We start from the raw sequence: 26,576 nt of genomic DNA, 5'->3' as shown, positions 1-26,576 counted from the left end.
AAGAACCATTACTCGAGACTAAAATTCTCATCAACTCGTGGGACAGGGAGTGCTCAGAGTCTGAAATATTTGACTACAAGAAAATAAGGTCCAGGATTTTTCTTGTGCATCTTTATTTGTGGACTAAGATTCATAATGCACACCAATCTGACTTTAGTCCTCTGTTCTTGGAGCTCCCACCCAGACTCCAATATGGCACCTAAGAGCCTTGTTATTGTCCATCAACCAGTAAACACCTAAATAAAATCTGATGTGGCCAGACAATGGAATACTATTCAGAAATAAAACAGAATGAAGTGCTGATACATGCAACAACATGGATAAACCTCTAACACACTATGCTGTATGAGACCATATAGTGCATGATTCCATATACATGAACTGTCCAGAAAAGGCAAATCTACAGATAGAAAAGTATTAGTACTTCCCTGGCACTGGAGATGGGAATGGGCAGTAACTGCAAATGGGCATGAAGAATCTTTTTTGGAGGTGATAGAAATGTTCTAAAATGGGATTGTGGGGATTAACTACACAACTCTGTAAACTTACTAAAAATTATTGAACTGTACAATGCAAATGAATAAATTTTATGACATGTAACTAATACTTCAATCTAGCTTTTTAAGAAAACCTCTTTGGGGCGCCTGGGTGGCTCAGTCAGTTAAGTGTCTGACTCTTGATTTCAGATCAGGTCCTGATCTCAGGGTGAGATCAGGCCCTGAGTCAGGCTCTGTGCTCAGCGGGAATCTGCTGGAGATTCTCTCTTTCCCTCTCCCTTTGCCCTTCCCCCCGTACTCTCTCTCTCTCTCTCTCTCTCTCTCAAATGAATAAATACATCTTAAAAAAAAAAAACCTCTTTGTTTTCTGGTCCAGCCTACCTCAACACCCCAACAATGCCGGCTTGGTCTCTATAATCCACAAAAGGCATGCCCATTGCAACTTTAGGCCCTTGTTTGACCTATCCACTGAGCCAGGGATGCCCTTCTCATTCCTTTATCCCTATATCCCAAGTGACCAGTATTTGCTTGACCAAGTTTATTTGTGGTTGAACAAGTGATGCCTAAGTTGAGGCAAAGATGGCAACGAGAGAAGGGACAGCTGGCCAAGGAAGTGGAATCCTATCACTGATGCTGGGAGCCTGAGAAGAATCACCAGGGTCATCCAAAGATGGGATCAGAACCTTGGGCCCAGGAGCCCACTGAAGGACTACTTGATTTTCCAGCCCGGAATCAGGCAGGTATCAGGCCAAAAGCACCCTCCGTGTCGAACACACCCACTTTGTCACCATAATTTGCCATTTCTTCCAGAACAATGTTCCTCTTATTTGGCTTCTCTCTTGCATCCCCAGGACCATGTGCGAGGGCTGGCATGACTTATTGCCTGGACTTACGCCCTGGCTTGCTGTTTGTCAGAAAGTAATGACAACAGACCAGGCAAGAGATGGCAAGGGTTCAAACCAGGGCCACATCCTTTCACTTCTGCACCCTGAGACAGTGCCCATCCCCACCTCTTGCTGCTGCTGTTCATGTTCTGACCAGCGTGACACCTTTTTTCTACCCCACCTTCATGCCATCTCAATCCCTCCGAGACATGGAACCAGAGAAGAACAGATCTCGCTAGAAACCACTGTAGGTCATGTAGACCAAAACCTTTTGTTGACAAATGGGCACACTGAGGGCCAGAGACATTCAATAGTTGGCCTGAAGCCAGGCAGCTGATGAGTGGTCGAGCCAAGCTCTCGGTGTGGCTCCCTCCTGTGAGGGGGCTCAGGTATCCTGTTCTCCGTGATGCCATCCTAGCTTGTATTCAGCTACCATTTTTCCGAATGCTTAAAGCATGATTGAGCTTATTCCACACAATTTCGCATTTCATAATACACTGCTTTGAACTGTATGTTAATTGCTCCGCGTATGACTTTGGAGCTACCAGGCTGTGAGCTCCTTGAGGACAGGGAATTATGTTTTGACTAATTTATTAGTTGATTTCGACAAGCAAAATAACTCCATGCATTCAGCTTTGCAGCACCGGTATTACACACCTGCATTTTTATTCAGTAATGTCTGGGACCACTGAAATCCACTGTTTTCTTGGGAATCCCTTCTCCTTTCCCTTTTTACCCTGGGAGATGCTGTCCACACACAAGGCTGCAGCCACCTCAGGGTAAGTCACCAACCTCCAGGTCTCCCCGGTGCCCCAGACTCTTTGCCCCAGCTGGCTGCTGGACAGACACCTCCTGATGAACATCTGGTGTGCCCCCATGCTCTCTGCAGTCCTCTTGCCCCTGGATGGAACCTGCACCAGCTGGTCCCCGTGCCAGCGATCCAAGAAGCACCCTAGACTCCGCCTTCCCCATTTCTGTTCCCCATCCTGCAGTGACGGTGCCAAACCCATGTCTCCTGGCTCCTCCATAGCTCATCCACGCAGTCTGTCCCTTTCCCCGCTGAAGTCCCTCCCCCTCCTAGTCACTCTGCCAGTCTTTCTCTTTAACTCCCCTGCCCCGGTGAGTTTTCTAAAACACAAATCCATCTTCCGCACGGGCTTGTCCTTTAGCAGGCTGCACTGTGTTGGGGACCCCTGCACAATCCCAGCACCTAGCCCTTAATAAATACTGAAAGACTGAGGGAATGAGCAAGGCCCTGGTCTGTTCCTTAAGTTCTCTGCCTCCTTAGCCCCTGGTCCTTTGCTGGGGACTTACTGCAGGTGCCGCCTGGCTAACTCCTGCCTGGGAAAAGAAACAAAGCAGTTTTGCACAACCAGCAGAATATTAACAGCCTTTGAAAGGGCACTATTATTGATGCAAATGGACCACCTGTCCTTGAGTCCTTAAGATAAGCATAGTAAAGAAAACAAGGACATCCATTAGAAAGTACTGTTCAGGCTTTGAGACCACGACTTTGATGTATGAGAAAGACAGCTCTAGGTTCCTCCAAGATCTGGGTTTGTTAAACTTCCTTGTTGGAAGTCAGATCTCGCAGGTCTGTTACTCAAGAGTGGCCAGTATATTCACTATTTGCAGTCTGGCTCTGTGTGTGTGTGTGTGTGTGTGTGGTGTATGAGTGTGTGTGTGTGTGTGTGTGTGTGTGTGTGTAAAACATGCTGTTCCCCTTCAAAACCACTGTCATGAATTCTCTCTACCCACCCATCTACATGGACTTCTAGAACAACCTTCAGAAACTCCAACACGTTCTTTATCCTCCAAGAGTGGATTTGGATTTTAGAAACGGGCAAAAGTCATCTGGAGCCAAATCTGATGAGTCAGATGGAGGAACAAGCTAAGAAATAATATTCTTTGCTCAAAAATGAAGAGCTGCTATAAAATGAAGTTAAGGGAAGCAAGCTGATTCCACTATATGTCTCTGAAGACAGTTCCAAGCACGGAGTTCTGGAAAGATTTGTGATAGTTACCAGCTCCCTGGATTGCTGTAACATACCGGCATAGACCCTGCCCCTCCTGAATGCCCAAAGGCTACCACAGCACTGCATCCTAAGAATTGCCCTGAATAAGCCATTTCCCTGGGGCCTGGCCAGGAAGGACATCTCCTCTGGACACTGCTATTGAGGAGGAAGATATCACTGAAATCAGCTTTGTGGCCTCTATTAGCCCAGCAAGGTCCTAGCTATTCTGATTTGTATGAAGCCCAGCGCATTTAACTCACTTTCTAAATAAAAGATTGCACATCTATGACATCCCCAAACAGTGTTCTGGGTGCTGGTGACCCAGCAGTGAGCAAGAGACAAAGTCCCTGCCCTCGTGGGCCTCATGTTCTAATAGAGCGAACCAAAGCATGAACCAGCAAACAAATGAATAATATCAAGGCAGACAGTTCAATACTCTTGAGGAACAGGTAAGGGGACAGAGTGACAGCCGGTAGTGGGGTCGTCAGGGAAGGTCCTCTTTGAAGCAAAGACCTAAATGACACGCCGGAGCCACCAGCCTGGAGGGCACACCAGAGAGGGGCATTCCCGGCTCAGAGAACAAGAATGGACTCTCTGGGAGCAGGAGTGTGCTTAGCACATTGCCAAGAAAGCCTGGAAGCCAGGGTGGCCGCCAGATCGCACAGGGCAAGGGGAAAAGGAAGGAGGTGAGGCAGGAGAGGTTGCCAGAGGCCAGGCGGGCCCCACCTCTGCCATTACAGCTCTGTAACCATGAATGATTTTCTGAGTGTTAGTTTCCTCATCTGCAAAAGACTATTCACCTTGGTGGGTGCCTGAAGGACTGAGATCATGTAAGTGACTCATCTTGCACCCGTGCCTGCACATAACTTCCATTCAGTAAGTACCAGTTATCATTTCCATTATCATCAGCAACACCCCCATTGTTATGTTAACCGCAGGATCCACCTCTGGCTGACACATCAGGATGGGGAAATCATCTCCTCCATCTTGAATAAATAATCCTGCCTCTGGTCAACAGAAGGGCAGGACGAAAGGGCCAAAATCCACCTCCCCACAGATCCCGAGGGACAGCCAGGGGCCTCCTTCCCTGCCCCTCCTGGAATCTCCAGGGCTTCCTCTGGGCAGGGTTCAGCATGGATTCCCTTCTCTCAACTAGGCAATCTCTGGAGCATCGTCAGCCACCAGCTCAAACTACAAGGAGAGGAAATTGGACACTGCGCCCAGGCTTTGGTCCCATTCAGCAGTCTGTATTTGGGCACAAACTTCTGTTGGAGGGAACCTGCTATTCTGCAAACCGTCACTGCCAACATGCCCGTGAAACCATATGGAAGATCCCTGGCACTGCCCCATCAGAGGAAACCCAAAGACCCACTTTCAGACCCCAGTTAGAGACGGCTGCGTCTCTGAACCAGAAGCCCACTGAGGCCGGGACAGCACACAAATTCACATAGCCCACAGGAGGCCCCCAATTCTTTGGGGCAGCAGATTGCTCAGGCCGGGCTGGAGCTGCTACCCAATCAGCCTGGACCCCAAGGACGCGGCTCTGGTGTAGACAGTACACTAGGCCTGAAAGAGCTGGGATATTAGATAAGCTAGAAGGCTAATTAAAATGTAAAATGTGGTCCATGGGGCATAAATTCCTACAAGCCCTGAGGGATCTACCATTTAGTACACCAACCAACCAAGGCGGCCATTCACACGATGGCCCCCTGCGGGCTGCGAGCACTAGCTCAACCTCCCAATAGCCTTAATTTCCCTCCCAGATGTGCTGGGCTGGGAGGACAGGAACAGTCCCCCACTCATTACCACGGCTCCATGTGGTGTGCCCAAGAACTGGACCGGCTACCAGGGACTGCTTAAATGGGCTTTCCTCCTGCAGTGGTACAAGGCCACCCATTCCCTCAACTACTTATTCTCTGCGATGCAGAAGAGGACAGGGAAGGGGGGAAGGGACACAGTTAGATATGGAAATGATTAGAATATGGAAAACATACTCATTGTTTCCCAATGCAGTCTCTAAGAGTCTCTACAAAATCCTCTTAAAAATGATTGGGCGGAAAAATGCAACAAATATTGTCTTGAGATGGAAGCAGGAGAAATGGCCCTGAGCAGAACACATCCATTTGGCTGGGAAGGAGATTTTTGTGCTTACCAGAAAAGGGTTGGGATTAAGCAGCACTGCTGTCACCATGCCTAACGTTGAACTCCAGAAGTCACGGTGACCCCCGGTTTAGCCCAAGAGTTTGAGTCACAGACTCTGGAGTCAGCCAGACGCGGCTGTGTGACCAGGGACAAGTCCTTAAACCTCTCTTAGCCTCGGACGCTTCTCTGTCACAGGGACACTAATAGGACCTACCTCAGGAGGCGATCATGAGAATTAAATATGACAATTCATGTAAAGTACTCACATCTGAGTAAGGGACCTCTGCAAGTCAGTTATTATGGATATCAGCCCTCCAGAGACACATGCTTAGCCTCTCTCTGAGCACAGGTCTGTTACTTTTCCTTAAAAGTCTTGGCTCTCCTTCTATGGTGTGTATGACCTATGACTCTTCCCAGTCTGGTTGTTTGCACCTGTGTATCATCTTTGGTGCATGCACACGTGCATACACATGTGTGTGTGTGTGTGTATGTGTGTGTGTGTGCCCGTGTGTGGTTGGGGGTGCTGGCTGTGGCCCAGGTAGGGCCTTTGCGCCCTCCCTTGGGTATGCCCACCCACCAATGGTCGGTTCTGCCCATTCCCAGCCAGGCAGAGCACCTCTCGCTGCTCAGAGATCCCAGGGCTCTGGAAGCCCCACACAGGGAGAGCGAGGCTGGCTGGGCCCAAGGTCCAGATGGCATGCATCTCTTTGCATCCCGGCACATCTCACAGCCCAGTCTCCGCCAGCACACCAGGAGAAACACTGCAGGCTTGTGCCTCGGGAGGGGGCTCCTTGTCCACAGCCCCCGGGGCCATGGTAACCTCCACCAGGCAGCAGCAGCTCGTACCAGGCCCTGCCTGGAGTGGGGTCCTCAGCCATTACGACAGCTGCCGCTGCTGTTGACACTGCAACAGTGACAAATTCATCCTTCTGACAAGATCCCTTTAAATAATTCCCAGGGAGCTAGGGATTAAGACACTGTTTCTCTCAGTCTCTGTTGGGATTTAAAACACCTCCAGCTGGGGTATTTAAAGAGAGTATAATGGGCTGCTCCTCTTGGGTCTCCCCCTCCCCCTTCCCTCCTCTTTCCCATTTCCCAAACTCAGCCCCCACCCCACCAGCCAGCCCCATAAAAAGGAGGCCCAGAAAACAAGAAAGAAAAAAAAAAGGAGGGAACCAGTGCTTGGCTGGTCACTATGGCAACCGTGGCAGGGTATTCAGCTGTCATTATCCCAGTGCCTCACACATGTGATTATCTTAAGCTGTCGATTGAATGTGGTCCTCACTGCTGTCCAACAAGGCCTTGTTGAACAAGGCAGGGGCGGGAGCTGCAGGCCCCCAGGCCCCAGCTGCCTAATTCTGCTCTGCCCGGATCTGGGTTCCACTGATGAGGAGCAGAGTTACCACTGGGAGAAGCTGAGGACTTGTCCCTGCAGCTCGGAGGGATCTCTGCTCCGTATCGGAGGCCGGCCCTGAGGCCGGGCCACCACACTGGGTCAGAGGCTAGGGACACAGGCTCCTCATTTCTTGGGTGCAGAAAGCGTTGACTGCACGAGGGCCAGGCTGGCTATGGCCAGCTGGAGCCATCCTGGAGACAAGAGAGGAGGCCATGGTGGGGGAGGAAGAGGCTGGCCTCCCTAAAGTTCTTGGCTTCCTGCCATTCTCAGAGTGGGGGAGAATTTCCATTCTCAGGGTGCAAGAAAATCAAATCTAGCCTGGGGAGAGGACACACTGTCCTCCATCCTGTCGACTCCCTCCTGATGGTGAGGATGTGGCCACTGTATGTGACCCACTCCAGGGCATTTTTACCCTGGGACTAGGGAGGCTAGCGTGGAGTTGGCCTGGGAAGCCTGGGGAGGACTCTGATCTCACTCCTTTGGCTCCTCGACTTTGCTGCAGATTGTCTTTGGGCTGAGGTTCCCAGGCCCACAAACATTCTCTGAATAACATGATCCCTGGTGACCCCCTACTAGGCAGATGCAAGTCCCCGCCCCCTGAGGCACTGCCCACCTGAGTCATCCCTGGCTTGTCGCTGTTGACACGTACATATAAATGCAGCCCATTACCACTGACCATCTTTGTTTGAAGGCAGAGCTCTCCCTCCCCATCAGCAAGGTAAGTTTAAATCTCGACTCCAACATCTTTCATGTTGGCTATCCTTTGTGACACCGGAAAATGGGAAATGTGTCGGGCACGCCTGTCCGCACCAGAGTGGTGAGTGGGACAGTGTCCATGGAGATGAGGACGTGCCATGACCAGGCCCCCCTCTATTCCATCAGCAGAAGAGCACCTCCAATGGAGCAGGGGCCGGTTCTGCAGAACGGCCAATGAGGCCACTGGATGGGACACAGCAAATCAGTGGGGCCCATCCCCTCACCTATCTTCCTTCCTAGGAGTCCTCACTTCCTGAACATTCGCCGAGGCCCAGGGGGGGGAAGCTGACCCACAGGCTCCTCCATCACCGTCTGGAGCCAGCCATCCCCTGGTCCCCCTCCAGGTCCTCCTGGACCCGCTGCTCCCTGCCCCCAGATCCACCCATCACCAAGTATCTGCTCCAACTCCTCCCATACAGCTTGCTCTAAAAAACAATTCATGGGGGGCTTAAAATGCACACCACTCACTAGCACACGGCTTTCAGACCTACCCTTTCCCTTTGTAGAAAACAGGGAAACTTTTGCCTCTCCTCACCCCTCTTTTCTAGCTTCTCAATGATATATGACTCTGAGATCCCTTCCTCACACGTCCTCGGGGACAGAGGTACAAGAGTGAGCTTTGTGTCCAGACAGGCCTGCAGTCTCAGCGACACCCCTAAGCAGTCCTGTGACTCTGGGTAATTGTCCTGAGTCTCAGTGTCTGCTCTGTAAAATGGGAAGAAATATCACCTCACTTGCACGGTCGTGGTGAAAGTCCAGGGAGGTCATACATGCAATTTTCAGTGCCTGGGACACAGCTGGTACTTAATTAAGGGTGACAAGTAACAGCACTATTATGAACAGTAACCTGGTTATTAATAACATGGTGCACGCTCAGACGATATCCATGCAAGAGCAATTTCCCATCAGAAATGCTGGAATGCTGATCTCATTTCTCAGGGGCCCCCTCAACCAGTTTACACCCTCATCCCAGGCCAGTTACGTCCCTCTACCAAGAGTCACTGCAACCACTAGTACTAGCCAGGGCAAGTGGTCCTGACTGAGCTTCAGAGTTTAAAAAGAAGGCAAACACTATCGAATCTTGCCAACCACTGTACAAATAAGATCTTACGTTACCCATGTGATAGGGCAGAAAATGGGCTCAGAGACATTAAAGAACTTAAAGGAAAACGGATATAAACCCAGAACATTGGATTCCAAATGCTGGGCTTGCTCCTGTATACTACTGGAAGTACAGGAGTCCCCCCTTATCCGTGGGGGACCTGTTCTAACACCCCCAAGACGAGGCCTGAAACTGCGAATAGTCCCAAACCCTATATGTTTTTCCTCTGCATCCATACCTACGATGACATTTAATTTATAAATCAGGCACAGTAAGAGATTAACAACCAGAACTCATAATAAAATAGAACTATTATTAACAACCTACTGTAACGAAAGTTATGTGAATGTGGTGTCTCTCTCTTAAAATATCTTATTGCACGGTACTCGCCCATGATATGAGATGCTAACATGTCTAAATGAGATGGAGTGAGGGGCATGATGCAGGCATTGCGACCTAGCATTCAGCTACCACTGACCTTCCGACGATACATCAGAAGGAGGATCGTCTGCTTCTGGACCACAGTTGACCGTGAGTAACTCAAACCGCAGAAGTAAAACTGTGGGTAAGGGGAGATTCCCATACAGGGGGATTTGGGCCTAATTATTCTGGTACTTTTGGCCTTAAGGGGAGGGAAAGCCAAAGGCATCATGGGAGGGCTGCTCTGTTCCCACAGAGGCCAAGCTCTAGCCTCCAGAGCCAGACTCAGTGTCCTCATCGGTCTCTGCCCACTCTGACCCTCCCTCTTCTTCCATTTTCTTCCTACTCATCTTTGCTAGACCTCTGAACTCTGCCTCACCTTCCTTCTAAAGGTTTTTCTTCCCCCATTTCTTTCCTTCGCCAAGGCAGGCTGTGTGAGGGAGCTGTGAGTTCAGGCTCTCAGGGCACTGAGCCCCTGCTGCCCCACCTCAGCCCTGGGACCTGAGTCAGGAGCCCTGTTTCCTTCCATAGTCATGAGAGCCACTCCTGCCTTCAACTTGAGGAGATCTGTCATCAGGCAGTTGGTCCTCAGGCTCACCTGTCAGTGGCAGGAGGCTTTTAGCATTGGAACAAGGGATGTGGTGGGGCAACTGCCCTTCTGGCGAAGGTTTTAGAGACGAGGAAAGACACCTGTCTGTCTGGGCAAACAAAGGTTAAGCCTGCCTCCAAAACAGGGAAGGGGGGCTGGGTGACTTCTGGGGTTCCCTCTCAGAGTCTGCAGACAGAAACATCTCCTGCTCTGCTGATGAACAAGTCTGTGAGCCCTTTCCAAGAGCAAGAAGATAAATCTGCCCGACAGTAAGTTTCTGGTGGCCCACCACAACTCCCAAAGTTCTTTCATACCGCAAGCTAGGGAAACATGTCTCCCGTAATTTCTCTCCCTCCTCCCCTCCTACCTCATCCCCACACTCTGATCATACCCCACGTACTTCTGCAACCAATATCATAATTAGTCTTCTACTCAAGGACACTGGTCATCTGTAACACGCTGTTCACCTCTCTGTTAGAGGCCCACACATGCCCACGAAAAAGATCTCACATAAAAGCCCCATGAGAGAGCAATCACACTTGATGAAGCCAGGCAGAACGATGCCCTTGCTGCTCATCTGACCCACCGCTCCTCCCCTGGGGAACCACTGGGCCTCGGCCAACCCAGCCTCAGCCTCAGAGATCACACTCTTCCCAGGGTAGCCTGGGGCACCTCAGCACCTCTCGGGCCTCCCTTCCTCTCCCCAGGGCCCCACCTCCCAGGCTCCCGTGGCTTCGTCTATCACTGTCTCTGTCAGGCAGGTGATTTTAAACTTCCATTCCTAAAAGACGCATATTATATAAAAAAATGTTTTAAGTGCCTCGGGGTGTTTTGTTCCTCATTGCTTCATAAAAGTGACATTAATAGCCAGGGAAGAGCACTGCTGGGTGCAATTACAGAGGATGTTTCAGGTATGAAAGCTGTTTGGAGCCTGCTAATGTTTCCTAATTACAGGCCTTTTGGTAGCGAGAGAAAAAGATAAAGAGTGGGTGGGAGGCCCAGGGAGGGGAGCTCTGACTTATCTCAGTGGTTTACCTGAGGAGGCCAGGGGAGGAGAGGAACGGAGGGAGAGAGCAGGGAGGTCAGAGGCCCACTCCCCAGGAGGCAAGGCCTCTCTCAGTGGAGAAAGCAATACTCGTTCCTGGTAACAGCTCGGGAAAAGGATGCCATCCATCTCTCATTTATATACTGAGCCTGAATTCGAGGAGCCCACAGCAACACAACCTGGGAGTTCCTCCTGGAGCCAGCCTCAGAAGCCTCCATGGTGGGCAGCATTTCATTGGGAAAGATGGTACTGCGTGGTTGTCAGCAGGAGAACAGACTGCAGGAAGTTAGACATCAGCTCTGGTACTTTCCAGCCATGTGACTGGAAGTAATTTCACAGCTGATTCTGTGCCTTAGTTTCCTCATCTGTAAAATGGGGCTGTTGTGAGGATTAACGTGTGTGTGGCCCACACAAGAAACCACATCAGCCTCTGTACCATTCAGTTACACAAGCCAGAGCACCTCCTTTGAGACTCAGGTGGGCTTTTTTTGTCACTGGCCACCGGAGAACCCTGACTGCCAGCAATCAGCGACAGGCCGAAGGCTCCCAAGTCCCAGGCGGTGGTACCAGTCTGAGGAAGGATAACCAAGGCAAGGCCTGAAATTCAAAACACCATAAAACTCCATTCACAAAATCATTTTGCCCAGAGCGAAATTTCCCTAGAATTTGCCTAATTTAGCTCGGGCTTTTCTGTCTTCATTAACATGATTGAGTCATCAAATAAAGAAAAGAGAAAATCCAGCCCTTCACAGGGTTAGTACTGTGCTAACACTTCTTGAGTGTTTACCGGGGAAAATGTTTTACTGACTTGTTTCATCTATGGAAAGAGGTGCCGTGCTTGCCCCACTGAGGAGAGGGGAACCTGGAGCTGAGAGAGTCTCAACTCCCAGCCTAAGATCACAGAGCTGGGAGCTACAGTTTATTTGATGCCAAGGCCTGGAGCCTTCAGGGCTCCTCCAGAACTTCTCATCCATCAGACAGACAAATTTCGATTGATTTTGCGTGGCCTTGGAACGAATGGGGTGTTATTAGAGTGGATTTCTCTCCTGAGCATGCCTTCCTTATTCCCATGATAAGGGCAGCCGGCGGGGGTGTCTGGAGGACTGAGAGACAGGGAGTGCGAGGCAGCCAGGGACAGCCGAGGGTCCACGAGGGTCCACAGGTGGCCAGCAAGAAGTGGCTGTGCAGTAAGGCCCTCTTGTTCCTGCTCTCGCAAACGTGTCTCTTGTGTCGGGACTTACTGAGTTGGTTTACCAGACACACGCATTCAAATGCATGTTGTTCCCTTCATGGTGGCCTCCTCTGGAAGTTCTGCCACTAAGTCCAATAACCCTCCCGTCATCATTTAAGGTATTTTCAGAACTCTAGGAACTGCCTGCAGGGGCATGAAATGAATCAACTCATTTAACTTCATACATACACGCACACACACATATACACGCAGATGACCATATATATACACACATATACATATACACAGACACATATACACACATATATACACATGCTCACATATAAATACACACGCATGCATGCACACATACATACAAAGACACATACACACACATATATAGAGATGCACCTATACTCACATACACACACATATATACACATGTGCACATGTACACACACGTATATACACAGATGACCATATATACACACATATACATATATACAGACACATATACACACACATAAATATACACACACATGCATGCACACATACAAAGACACACATATGCACACATATATACAAACACATGTACACACATGTATATACACATGCACACATATACATATATACACACAAATATACACACATACATACACATAGATGTACACAGACACACATGTACACACACACACATATATAAAGGCACACACAGCCAGCTAGCTCATCCTGAAGGCTCATCAGGGTTGGCTCTGGACTCCTTTTTCCATTTTTCCTCCATCAAATTCCACTTCCCATGATAAAGAGTTGCCAATATTAAAGTAGTGAACAGAGTATGTCACAGGCCATGAAGGTGGTTCCCGAGGGCAGTGCAGATGGAGTTGGAGTCTGGAAGCCCATGGAGTGCACTTTGAAGATAACTCCAGTAGATGTTCACACTCTGGCCGCATGTCCCATGGACACAGAGGCCACCAGCGGCCCAGGTGCACAGGGCCAGGGAGCCCTGGCAAAACTCTTGGAAAGTAGAAGAACTCTAGGGCTGGATTCCCAATAAGCAAGTGGAATAAGCCTTCCTTTCAGAGGGACCTGGCCTTGCTTTTCTAGCCTATCCCCCAGCATCTGAGAACAATTGGTCCCTTCTGGTAGATACCCTGGTCTCCTTTATCATCACCTGAGGAAACCTGGCTCCATTTCCATCACCAGGTAAGCTCTTTAAAAAGATACTGACAGGGGCGTCTGGGTGGCTCAGTCAGTTAAGCGTCTGCCTTCGGCTCAGGTCATGATCTCAGGGTCCTGGGACTGAGCCCTGCGTTGGGCTCCCTGCTCCGCGGGAAGCCTGCTTCTCCCTCTGCCTCTCCCCCTGGCTTGTGTTCCCTCTCTCTCAAATAAATAAATAAAATCTTTTAAAAAAATTAAAAAAAATAAAAAGATACTGACAACCAATCGGGTGTTGAGAGGCCTAAAACAAACATTTTATTGGGTTACAATAAACCTGAATTGAACATCTAAGTTCAGAGCCCTGGGTTGCAGATACAAGAAGTATTAAGAATGCTCCTCATTATTGGGCCAACAAACATTTATTGGAGTCTATCCCCTGGAGCCTACCCACTGCTGGGCCAGTGCTGGGCACCAGGGGTACAGAGATAAAGCTGCTCCATCCTCCGGCCCGTGGGGGAGACCACACATCAACAGAGCAGAGGACAGTATGTCAGAAGCGGAGGAGAGTATGTCAGAAGTCAGCACCAAGCCCTCTGGGCTTTAGGAAGAGGGCACCTTACTGAGCCCTGGTGGAGAGGAGCGTCCAGGAGGGCTCTTCGAGGGGACGAGAACAGAGCTGACACCTGAGAGACAGAGAGTGATGCAGGGAGGGAGGGGGGACTTACTGAGTGTTTATTGTGGGGCCTCCCTGAACTCCCCCACTGCCCAGAGGCCCTGAACCATGAAGGTCAGGGCACATTTTGTAGCAGGGCTGGAAGCAAGGTCATGGGAGAAATAAATGAAGCCAGCCCGAGGGAGGGGTCACCCGTGTCACCTGTGAGGGTCCCCGGGATACCCTTTGCTGGGAGCTGAGCTCCTCCCCGGCATTTGTGACTTTATAAGTGTTACTTTCTCCCTCTGCTCACCAGGTGGCCTCTGATTCCGGTTAAACCTAAAGGCTTTGAATTAAATGTGCAATTAGATCAGAAAGAAACATTTTGCTTTTGAGCACAAACACTTTCTGTTTCTGACATGGAATATTACAATCCACTTGCCAGGAATATAGCTGAAAACAATGTGTGGGCTCTGTGTTCTGGTAGCCTGGGCGTCCCCAGGGAACTGAGTTGGCCTTGACCAGAAGAAGCATCATTCTGCCAGGGGGCCCAACTGGCCTATCCACAGTGCATGGCCTGTGAGGTGGGCTCCCCGGGGAGAGGCCATGGGACCCTTCCTTTTATGGAGCTCGCTGGGTGTCTTCACTGCTGTGCTTGAGAACTGCCAGTTGTGGGAAGGAATTGGACTGCCCACCCACACAGAGCCCACACGATATAAGACGCCAACCTCCTCTGGCCGATGTCCTCAGCTCCTTACTCCTCCAGGCCCACTGCTCTTGCACCCATACCTCAGGATGATCCCACCAGCGCACTACGTCCCGTAAGGTCAGCACTTGAAGGGGGCCTGTTGATTGGGGCGTCCCAAACGCGTGGCCTGCCGCCGCGGCCTGGCCACACTCCTTCTAAACACGCCAGCCTCTCTCCAGCTCTCCGACAGCAGCGGTTCCTTCAAACCTGCCCCACCCTCCTCAAACCTGCTGCCCAAGGCCCCCCACCCTCGCTGTCCAAACCCGGCCTCCAACCGCAGTGAGAAGATAGAACATTGAAAGAATTTTCTGTTTTATGGCTTCTGTCACCAAACCCGCATCTCTCTGTAAGGCCTTTATCTCTGTCCTGCCATTTCCACAGAAAAGGAGTCCCTTTCCCTGAAAGGCCAATGTGCCCACAGCCCCATTTCTTCCATCCCCACATTCGGTCTTCCTTCCCCTTCACAAAGTGCTGTCTCCATTGACTCACCCCCCACTGATCTTCAACTCTTGCCTTCTGGCTTCGACTCCTGTCCCCTGCGAAGCCCTCCACGTGGGTCACCAGCAGGGGCCTTGTAACTGAGCCCATGCCACCCCCAGCAGCACTTGCCACTTCTGGCGCCCCCTCCTCCCTGACACACTGCTGGCTTCTGTAAGAGGACCAGCTCTTGGTGTTCTGCCTCCTGAGCCAGACCTTCTCAGTCCCCTTTCCAGGCTCCTCTTTCTGTATTCAGCATTTCAATGCAGGTTATCCATCCAGAGCTATCACCTCTCCTCCCTCCAGACACTCCCTGGGAGACTGCAGCCATGCCCCAGGCTCCCCTCCCATTGACATGAGGCTGCCTGCCTTCTGATTCCACTGCCCACAAGTCAAGCGCTGGCAGAGCCTGACCCGTGGGTGCCCTTTAAACTCCCCAGGTCCCATGCTGAACTCAGCCTCTTCCTGCCCAAGCTTGCTTCCCCTCCCGTGTCCCCCAACCCCGAGACCGGCACCATCATCCACCCACTTGCCCAAGTCAGAAGCTTTCAACAAGTAGCCGAGTCAGGTGGTGAACTAGGTGTCAGTTTCCAGTGGTGAACAAAGAGGCAGAATCCCAGCTACCTTGGAGGCTACGGTATGACCAAAGAGATGATAGAAATGGGGGGGGGGATAGACATTAATCCAACACCAACATATAAAGATGCAAAATTTGCAACTGTGCACAGTGCTATTGAGGAAAGCTCCCTGGCCCTCGGTGGAGCTGGGATGGGGACCCAGCATGGTCGGGGATGCAGCGAAGGTGTCCCTGCAGACGGGCCTGGAAATGACAAAGAAGAATCGCTCCAGTGTTTGGCCTTTAGAACGTGGTGGGAGAAGGACAAAAGGATGAATTCTGCTCAGACCAGGCTTAGATCAACATGCCCATGAGCATCCAATGCAATATGGGCTAGGCACACACAGTTGGGAGCCACTGGGGTGTTCAGAGAATTGGGAGCAACTGTCTAGGATGAGAACAGAGGGAGATGGGGAGAGGATTTGCGATGGAACCATAGTCCTTGTTCCTCCCTCTTGACCCTGGCTGAGGGCCAGGCTGACACTCTCACCACTCACTAGAAACCAGCCAGGCTCTGAAGCTGCTCAGGGTACCAAGAGAAGAGCTACCTGGCTACATGTTCTCGAGAGAAAAGCACAGGGAAAGGCAGCTGAGCTTGGCTACTAACCAGTGGGAGGGCAAGCACAGAGCAGCCCCGCCAGCTGCTGTCTCTAAAGGGCACCACTTGACTTTGAGTGTTTTCCTAAAGGACAGTCTTCCTTGGGAAAAGAGAGCAGAAGTTTAAAGAAGACAGGTGGTGTATACAAAAATCAAGGGGAAAATTAACCATAAATCATGTCGACGTCTTGTGAAAACACGGGCCTTCAAACAATAATGTAATTTGTAAAAAGAGTCGCAAGTTCTTAATATCCAGCAGCCTGAAAAGTGGCTGCCTCATTGGCTTTGCATGAAGTCCCTCGTAGAAGTGGGAAAGGCTCCCTAGCAGCCCACGGTACTCCCAGCAGGATGGGGACGTGGGCAGTGTGGACAGCATTGGCCCTTGCCCCGGGCCCTGCTTTGGAAAACGCCAACCCAACCTAATCCTTGCTTTCTTGCCCCAAGACAGGACACTAGTTCCTGGCGGCGGGGACATTCTGTAAGTGTTGGCGGACGGGGGTACGGTGAGAGCCGGGCAGTATGCACAGCCTGTTGGGACCCTAGTCGCCCACTGAGAACTGTCCCTACAGCACAAGTGGGCGACAGTCCTTGTGCCTTGTTGTGATGGGCACCACAGGGTGTAGACAGTCTCTGGGCTAGAGGCCACCAAGGGCAGGGAAGGAGAGAGGAGGCGTGGGCCGCCCCACCCCAGCTGACTCGGCCCCCTCGCTGGGATGAAGAGTCCACTCACTCTCCTGCCCACTCCCTTGGTGATTAAGCCCCGCAGCGAGCCAGTCACCCAGGCCAGGCTCCTGAATGTCATCTCTCCTCCTCTGTCTCCCGCTCCATCCCCCTGCAGTCCATCCGTTGCCGAATGCTGTCAATGCTTTTGCTTTTGCTTTGTTCCAATGGCCCTCTAAGTATCCTGTTTTCATCCCACCCTTCTGACCCACCCAAGACAGCTGGAAGAGGCTCCTAAGTGCTTTCTCTCAACTGTTCCCTGCAATCCTATCAGCAAGCATGGCCATGTTATTCTCCCTCCTGGGATCTGTCCATTACCTACAGGATAGAATAGACCAAGGCTGCCTCAGCATGGCAGGCACCGTCCTCTACCACCACGCCCCATTCCAACCCACACCCCAGCCCCACCACAGCACCGTCCATACCCTGCCACGTTCCAGAAACACAGATTCCCCTCTCTCGTGTCTTTTCATGACCCTATCCCTCCAATCGACTATGGCTCCTACTTGGAATATCTTTGCAGACTCCCCATTCACCACCTGTCAAACCCCTACACATTCTGTGAACCCCAATTAGCATGCACCTTCTCTGCAAAGGCTCATGTGTCCCTCCTAAGTTCCTCACTCCCAGCTCTGGGCCATACTTGCCTGTTGATCTCTCCACTGCCACAGAGAAGAGATGTACTTTAGCCTATTCGTGAATATGGTGGTCCCCACACCCATGGGAGGCCATGAGGTCCTCGGAGCTGGTCCATTCTTACAGCTAACAGGGTCTGGCCAGGGGCATGAACACTGAACAAATGAATCAAGAATATCTCTCTAAGGCAAGCTCCAGGTGAAAGGAAGCCTCAGCCCTTCTGACCTCCGGCTCCTTCTGAAGTCCTTGTGTCTTGGCAGCCCTGTAGGCATCACAGATTTCTGACCTGGGCCAGCACCACTGGCCTGAGTGCCCAGCTCTTGCTGGCCAGTGCCCCTGTCCCCACACAGGTACAGCCCTCGTCACCCAGGGGCCAGCTCCCCAAAGGACTGTGTCAGGAGATGGCCTGCATCACCACGCCAGGGAGCAGCTCAGGTCTGAGACCCCTGGCGCTACCTCTCTGTGGATGGGCAGGGGACACAGCCATTCCCACCTACACTCTACCTCCCAAAAGGTCCTGCTCTAGGCAGGCTCTGCTCCCCCAGCCACCCTACAGGCCCAGGACTGCACCGCAGGATTAAAGGATGGACGGTTGACACTCACCCCTGATGCAGGATTGGCTGTCCAGCCCAGCTCTGCGGTAGCTGTCCTGGTGTCCATTAAAGTTTCTGTGGGTCAAAAGAGAAAATCTGGTGAGTCTGAAGGATTGCTAGACAGTGGCCCTTATGCTTACGAGGTTACTTATGACTATAAATGTCAGTGTTAGGAGCTTTGGGCCCCTTTGTGAAGCCTGAGGCTCAGAGAGAGGAAGAGGTTCATCAGGATGCCACGGCTCAGACCTCAGGTGTCCTGGTGCTGCAGCCATTGTTCTCTCCCTGAAAGCCCAAAAGCCGCCTGCATGGGATGAAATCACCTGCCCATACACTTTACTCCCAGACATGGCTTCTTCCCAGCGTACTCTTCGAGAGGCTCTTCCAGGGCCATGCCAACCCAGGACCAAATTTAATTCATTCCTTGGCCTTCCTGGGCCATGTCTTTCTGCCCTCTTCCTCCCCACTGGGGTCCCTCTCCAGCCTCATCTGACTGCCGCTACTTCTCCCCACCCCTGTCCCCTGCCTCCCTTTCAGGCATCCATGCTGACACCCGTGGGTGGTGTCCCATCAGTTCCCCTGGCCCCAACTACTCTCCCAAGACTCAGCCTCCCTACAGGTCCCTTTGCCACTAGGCCCAGATCCATGCCACCCCTTCTTCCAAGACTCAGCTGGGGCTCACACAAATGCACAAAATCCCAGGTCCCTGTGGCCTGCTTCCTGGTTACTGATCCCCCCTGGCCAGTAAAGGAAAGCGTGCCCCGACTCAGCTGTGAGCCCCTGGGGGCCGTGACTGTAGCTACAGTTCATACACCAAGACCACCAGGCACGTAGTGACCACAGACTTGCTCTTCGTGAGGACAGCTTTCTGGTGGACAGCTGTGACGCGTCCTAAGGACGAGGCACCCCTTCCTTTTTTTTCTCTTCAGTCTACTGCTGACTGCTGTCAGCCCCCACCTCTCAATGGAAACTGCTCCCCAAGAGCTGCTCATGAGCTCCTGACCAGCAAAGCCAAAAACCTCTTTGGGTTTTTTTTTTTTTATTGAGGTAGAAATGGCATACAGTGAACCGCACAGTTAAGGCATACAATTCGATTAAGTTCTGACATATGTTTATACGTGAAACCATCACCACGATCAAGGTAACAAATACAGCCATCATTCCCAGAGGTGTCCTTGCCCCTTTGTAAACCCTCCGTTCTTCCTGCTCCTGCCCCAGATTGATTAACTGGGATTTTCTACAGTTTTATATAAATTTTATATAAATATAATATATACTATATTTTATCTGGCTTTTTTCACTTAACATAATTTTTTTTCAAGATTGATCATGTTGTAGGCACCTGGGTGGCTCATTCGGGTAAGCGTCGGACTCTTGGCTTCATTTGGCTCAGGTCATGATCTTAGGATCGTGGGATCGAGCCCCCAGCATCAGGCTCCATGCTCAGCAGGGAGTCTGCTGGAGATTCTCTCTCTCTCCCTCTTCCTCTGTCCCTCCGCTCCCCCTGCACACACGTACGCTCTCTCTCTCTCAAATAAATCAATAAATCTTATTTTAAAAAAAGATTGATCAGGGGCGCCTGGGGGGCTCGGTCGGTTAAGCATCTGCCCCTTGGGCTCAGGTCATGATCCCAGGGTCCTGGGATCGAGCCCTGCGTCGGGCTCCCTGCTCAGCGGGGAGCCTGCTTCTCCCTCTGCCTGCCATTCCCCCTGCGTGTGCTCATGCTCTCTCTCTGACAAATAAATAAAATCTTTAAAAAAGCTGATCATGTTGTGTGCATCAGCAGTTCATCTTGTTTTATTGCTGAGTAGAATTCCATTGTATGGACACACAACAATTTGTCCCCGCATTCATGTGTGGCTCCCAGTTTGGGGCTATCCATGAGAGTGCATGAACACTCCAGGCCCTCCACATCCTCACCAATTTCGTGTGCTCGGTCACTTCTCATTTAGGCCATCTTCACAGGTATGTGGTAGTATCTCATTGTAGTTTTTCATTTCCTTAACTGATGAGTGATGTTAAACATCTTTTCCCATGCTGACTTGCCATCTGCATGTCCTATGTGGTGCAGTGTGTTCAAGATTTTGCAAGTTTCAAATTTCTTATTATTGAGTTTGGAGAGTTCTTTTTATGTATTCTGGATGCTAGACCTTTATCAGATATATGCTTTGCAAATATTTTCTCCCACTCTGCAGCTTGTTTTTCTTTTTTTGTTAACAGTGTGTTTCAAAAAGCAGAAGTTTTAAATTTTGATGAAGTCCACTTTATCAACTTTTTCTTTTATGGTCTGGTGTCATATTGAGAAATCTCTGCCTAACCCAAGGTCACGAAGATTTTTCTCCTACCTAGGTCTGTGATCTATTTTGAGTTCATTTTTGCGTAAGGTGGGAAGTATGAATCAAATGTACAATTGTTGTTGTCACATGGATATCCAGTTGTTCCAGAGGGGCACCTTTTTAAATTCACACAATGGTGCTGTTTCGGCTGGTAGAGGTGTCTTACCCAGCTGGATCTCCCAGGGCATGTATCAAAGGAACCCCCCAGCTGCATAGGTGCTCAACAAACACAGGAGGGGGAAATATACATACGTCATTTTGGCTTTTCCCTCCTCTGTTTCCATTTTCTCCTGAACACCCCTATTCTGTGTTCGCTGCTTCAGGCAGGAGACAGGAGACATGACTGCAGAATACACAATTATAAAATTGTGGGCCCCTTTGGAAACAGAAGGACTCCTGACATAAACCAAAGGTTTGGGAAGAAAGCCACACTACGGGCAGGGCAGAGGGAATGAAAATCGAAATGATACATGAGGAGCTGTGTTGAGAAAACAGGTTCGCTATGCTCTCGTCTCCTAGCGCCCCACCCCAGAGAAGGGATAGTGGGAGTCTGTCAAGGTGACAGGGCCTTGCACATCCAGCATGCCAGCATGGGACGCTGCAGCGAGCCACCGCACCAGGCTGACACAGCTTGGACGGAGCAGAGGGAGCCTTAGGTCCTCTCATCGGGGCTAATGAAGGGGACCCAGAACCACCCAGAGGTGCCCTGCATGGACTATAAGCAAGGGTCGGACGGGGTGTGGGGTGTCTCAGTGGGTGCCAGTGTGGACAGAAGCTAACAGGGCCAGTGAGGCAGCTTCCTCCACAAGTTGGCACCACACAGCCTGCCTATAACCTCGGTGACATTTCTGCCACTCCCAGGGGGGCACAGGGGCTTTAAAAAAGGCAAATTGAGGGGAGTAAAGGAAATACAGCAAAGCTGTATTTTCTTGCCCGTTCGAGTTTGGGTTTGGGCTGAGAGTCCTACCCTGCGCCTATCTGAAGGCAGGCAAGCACTGGAACAGACTTCTCCAGTTTGTTTTCTCCTCTGATTCTTCTGACAGCTGGGGAGGCCGGGCCCTTCCTGGAGCAACCCTCCCTCTCCCCCCGCTCATCTCCACTCCACCGCACTAGTAATGATCATAATGACACACCGAATTTACATAACATGCTTCTCTGAAGACACTCCTTGAGACTCTATAGAAATTCATCTCCATGATTAAAATGCCTCGGCCAGGTGGGTCGGGAACAGGAGCCAGCGAACCCATTTGACAGAGTCGGGGACCAGGGCACAGAAAGGTGCAGTGCTTTCTGTGAAGTCACACAGCCTTCCACCCTGAGGCCACCACTCCAAACCCCAGGGTGCCGCCCACCAGGCACATCTGGGCTTCCAGGGGCTCTCCTGGAGCCCCGGGGTCAGGGTAGGGGCCTTGCTCATAAATCCGAGAAGCCACAAAAGCCCCCAGAATAATGCATCACCCCCGCCTTAACCTCGGGACCAAGTTGATGTAGTGGTGAAGAGACAGAGGAAGCAGGCAGCGAGGGAGATAGAGTCCAGAATCAAAAATAAGAATTCACCTTTATTTCTAAACCTTCCAAGGACTAGTTCGTCCTGTTAACCCCATTAATATAATCTAAGACTTCATTATATTCACAGTCACCTGCTCCGGGGCTATAATTGAAACTGTTTCTAAATAATGTTTTCCATCCACCCTACTGGACAGAAACTGCAGCAAGCGGAATCCATTTCTCCGTGTCCCGCCCGCTGTGGAGACAGAAGGCCACAAAACCATAAACTGTCCACTCGATATGATTAAGGGCAGTTTCTTTTCTGGCACAGAGAGCTCCTGATTATGGCATTACGTTCTGGTGGGGGCTGAATAAAAGTGATTCGAGGAGGTTTACATCTCCCTGGAGAGGAAAAGAGCACTCATTTGCATTTATAAAGCATATTGAGAGCCCTGGCAGAAAGTTATGGTGGAAGCACAATTAAATATTTACCATCACTTCTGCTCTCAAACAGGGGCGTGGGGACCAACCAGCTGGAGGTGCATGTGTTGCTGTCAGATCTGATGCCTACAGGGGACGCAACTCTGGAACCTCCACCCACCTCCTGGCCTCTGCCCTCTGGGAGCCAGTCCTCACCGTCCACGGGAGGGAGGAATGCTTCTGGGAAGGCCACGCACAGAGGGGGGAGCGGGGCTGCTGCAGACTGGGTCCGGGTCCTACTCTTCCACCATTCTCTTTCTCTCCCTCCTTTCTCTCTCTCTCTCTCTCTCCCTCCCTCCCTCCATCTCCCTGCACCTCCTAATCTCTCCCTCCCTTTTTCCTCATCTGCAGAATGGAGCTAGTACACAGGACTGCGGGGGGGGGGGGGGGGAGATAAAACACTGCAAATATGCTATTATCATCATCGTCATCATCATCATCATCACTTAATCACTCCAAGCTTCAGTTTCCTCAGCTATGCAAAAACCCTAATGGTGCTATCTGTAAGACGCCCATAAGATATCTGTAAGACTCAGCAGTATTATAGATCTAATAATATCTCATCTACCTTCTTCCTTGCCTTGTTGTAAAGACCAAGGAGTAACACATTGAGGATACAACAGCCAATCAGAGGAGTCTAGTCCAGGGAGGGACAAGAAGCAAAGTCACACTTGGCACCCTATTCTGGCCGAGCCCGTGAGAAGGAGACAGAAATTGAAGGGAATGCAGGGGGTTCTTCTGCATGTGGGGAATGGAGTGGGCCCATCCCAACAGGGAGGATAGGAGATGCAGGCTGCCTGGAGATGCAAAGGAAGATGCTGTGGTGGCCGGGGTAGTGGTGAGCAGTGGGGAGGAGGGAAGGATGGAGAGCTCCGCCGGGCTCTTGGGACAGAGATATCAGAGCAACTCCCCGGCGCAACAAGGGCAGTGGCAGAAACAGGCTGATGGAACGAAGTGGGAGCCACCCCAAACATAGGAGAGGGTAAGGAAGACTGAGCAAGAATGGAGGGGAGGCCATGAGGGGAGACAGAAGGGGGCCTCTGGCGAGAGCTGGCTAGACTGGCAAGAACCCAAGGACCCAGGCACCCAGAGAAGCCTGGCAGAGAGACCCCATGCTCCCAGGGAACAATTTCCTTGCAGTGGCTTTGATATGACAACCCTCAGGGTGCCTGCTCCAACTCTGGGGGCCGGTGCCTGGAGGGCCGGGTGGGGGCTGGTTCGGAGCCCTCTGTGTGGAGGAAGAGGTAGCCGCTACCTGGCCCTTCAGGCGGCTCCCCTCTCTGTCTGGATTGGCAACTTGGGATGTACTGACACTGGGGATGAATTAGATATCCATCATGGTGAGAGAGAGATAAATAAACCCTCTCCTTACAGCTCTGCCATTCTTTTTGGAGAGACATTGATCATTCCGCTGAAAATATTTACAATGTCCTTCCGCATGTAACACTACACGAGAACATATACAGGTGGGATCGGGGCTGCGGGGCCTTCTCGGAGCAGGGCCTCGTGTGTGTTTGATGAGGGAGACATGGACCTTCAGAGCGCAGAAGAGCCAGCACAGCCATGCGGTCATTGCCCTGTGTTGCCCTTCCGGGGCCACAGAACTCGTGCAGCCCAACACCGTGGTGCAGCTGCAAGAAGCAAGCTGTGGTTGTGCACATGCAAGGAGCTGAGGGGCGCCTCACTGCAGCCCCATCTCCCTCCCAGAGCCTTCACAAGGGCTTAGGACGCTTGGAAGAGGTCTGAAACATGATGATATAAAGTGGCTCCGGGATCCATTCAGCAAAGGCTGTCTGAGCAACTCCTGAGGGCAGAGTGAGCTCCACGCAGGCATCAGAGACGGAACAGAGGGTAGAAAGACATCCCACCCTCAGGGAGCTTTCAGGGACAGAAATTAATCAAATTACTGTGCAGATAAATCTGCATTTACAGCCTCAGTGAATGGCAGGAAAGGGGGAAATCCCAGGGACAGCTGTGGGCACTGAATAAAATGACAGGGGTGTTGGAGGCTGGCACATGGTTGGCACTCCCTCCTTCCTTCCCCATCCCCTGGCTGAGGACAGCACAGGGATCACCACCCCCTACACACACACACACACACACACACACACACACACACACACACACACACACACACACACACACACACACACACACACACCCTGCCCTAAGCCTGGCTGAGGACAGCACAGGGATCACCACCCCCTACACACACACACACACACACACACACACACACACACACACACACACACACACACCCTGCCCTAAGCCTGAGTTCGTACTGGCAGAATAGGCTATGTGATAAACAGTCTCCTCCACTCCCACAACCAGAGTGTGCCGGGGACAAGAATGTGCTGGGCACGCCTGACCACAGTGAGGCCCTCTGCCTCTCTGGGGGTGCCCGTGCTGCCCTGGAGACCTGGACTCAGCAAGGCAGCCTGAGCCCCACCTGGAGCCCACACGCTCCAGCCACCACCCCAGCTCCTGCCGTGCTCCCCACCCCCCTGCCCCGGCCCTGCTCCACCCATCATGGCAGCCCAGCCTCCCTGAAGAGTTCTCATGCAGCTCTTTTCCCTGACCTTCCTCAGGGCTGTGTCCTGTCTCCACAGGCCACCCTGAATGATGCCCACGTGGCTCCCCTCCGGATCCTCAGTCCCTGAGACAGGGTCCCAGAACCAACAGCTTCTAACCCCCAACTTCCCACCACACCCCTACCTCCTGCTGCCAGTGCAGGCCAGCCTCCCTGGAATCTGCTCCCCACCCCTTTGAATCGGTCTCACGCTGCCTCCTCAGACCGGGAGAGAGAGGCTTTGCTAGTTCTGGGTTTGGGATGAACTGGTTGAATGTGAATTGTTGAGAGCACCACCCAGCCTCAAGGGCCCTGGTTCTGGCAGGACAGGCCTGAGCCCAGCACAGCGACAAAAGGCTAAAACAAGAAAGTATCCCAAGGAAACCTTGTACATCCCATGCCATGTGCCCAGCCTATGCCACATCTTGTCTTGTGCACACCGCTCCACCCAAACTTTCCTGCCGCCCTTGCCTGGAGCCCAGGAGGGAAGCCTCAGAGGCATTTAGCTGGTCCCCCTCAGTCTCATCACATCATTTGCCATGCCCCACGGACTCCTTCTCTGCAGTGCCTTCTGCAGTTGTGCATTCCTTTCCAATCTCGGCCACCTCTCTGTGGTCCGCACACGGGGACCACAGCAACCACCTCCTCACTGATGTCTCCGCAGAAGCCCCCATCTTAGCCGTCGGGTGCCAACATAAATGGTTCAAAAGCAATACAGCCACACTAAGCAAAAGGCCCAACCAACTCCGGAGTCCTGGCATGCCAAGCAAGTCACATCTGAGCATCAAAGCCTGATCTTCACGGGTAGAGGCATCCCCGCCCGCATCCATGAGCCAGCCAGACCATGCCCAGAGAGATGCTCCGCGTACGCTTAACAACACGCATTGGGCTAACCCTCACTTACTATCTTTGCCAAGTGTAAACTGCTAGGTAAGAGAAGCTATTATTAGAGAAGTCTCCACTGATGGATGTGTTGTAATGGCCAGTAAGGAAGAAAAACAAGCCCGAGTAAACAGATGAGCCACTCCAACCCATCTGCTGACTGACGGACTGAGTCAGAACAGGCATTTAAATGGTAAATACAAACTGTGAAATTTGCTCTTTTAAGAAATGCATAGATCAGGGCAGTAGCCCCCAAAGTGCAATTAATTACTGTAAACAGAAGGAAGCCACGGAGTAGATGGGTCACAGCATAGCAATGTGCCTCAAGGAGTTGGGACAGCACCCCCCCATCTGAACTCAGTCAACACGGGGTACAGCCAGAGAACATGTGCAAGGCCCAAAGGCCTGGTCCAGATTTCCCTCCCTCGGAGGGCTCTGCCAAGGGTCACAGGGCAGCAGACCGGAGCATGGGGATAGAACATGGGCTGTTCAGCTGGGCCGGCTGCCAGTCTCCCACCCTAAGGCCCCTCCGAAGGATGGGCTTTGGCTCTACCCAGCCCTGGCAGCCCCTGCTGATGGAGAAGCCACACTTCAACCTCCAGCCACA

The 26,576-nt window shown here is 51.5% G+C and overlaps 1 protein-coding gene across 2 annotated transcripts in view; it reads right to left on the bottom strand.

The window, feature by feature from the left end:
- The window catches only part of EPHB1 (EPH receptor B1), a 426,979-nt gene that overhangs the window by 267,536 nt on the left and 132,867 nt on the right, over positions 1–26,576 (bottom strand). For both annotated transcript variants that reach the window (XR_003518576.2, XM_027586952.2), the window contains exon 2: positions 18,225–18,289. Coding sequence is in view for 1 of the 2 variants with exons in the window: in XM_027586952.2 (XP_027442753.1) it covers positions 18,225–18,289 (65 nt within the window). In the remaining variant the exon portion in view is untranslated. The remainder of the gene's footprint in view (positions 1–18,224; positions 18,290–26,576) is intronic.

Source organism: Zalophus californianus, chromosome 1 (assembly GCF_009762305.2).
Source record: "Zalophus californianus isolate mZalCal1 chromosome 1, mZalCal1.pri.v2, whole genome shotgun sequence".
NCBI classification, from domain to species: Eukaryota; Metazoa; Chordata; class Mammalia; order Carnivora; family Otariidae; genus Zalophus; species Zalophus californianus.
Note: the sequence above shows the minus strand (reverse complement) of the source record. Positions and strands in the feature narration are given on the sequence as shown.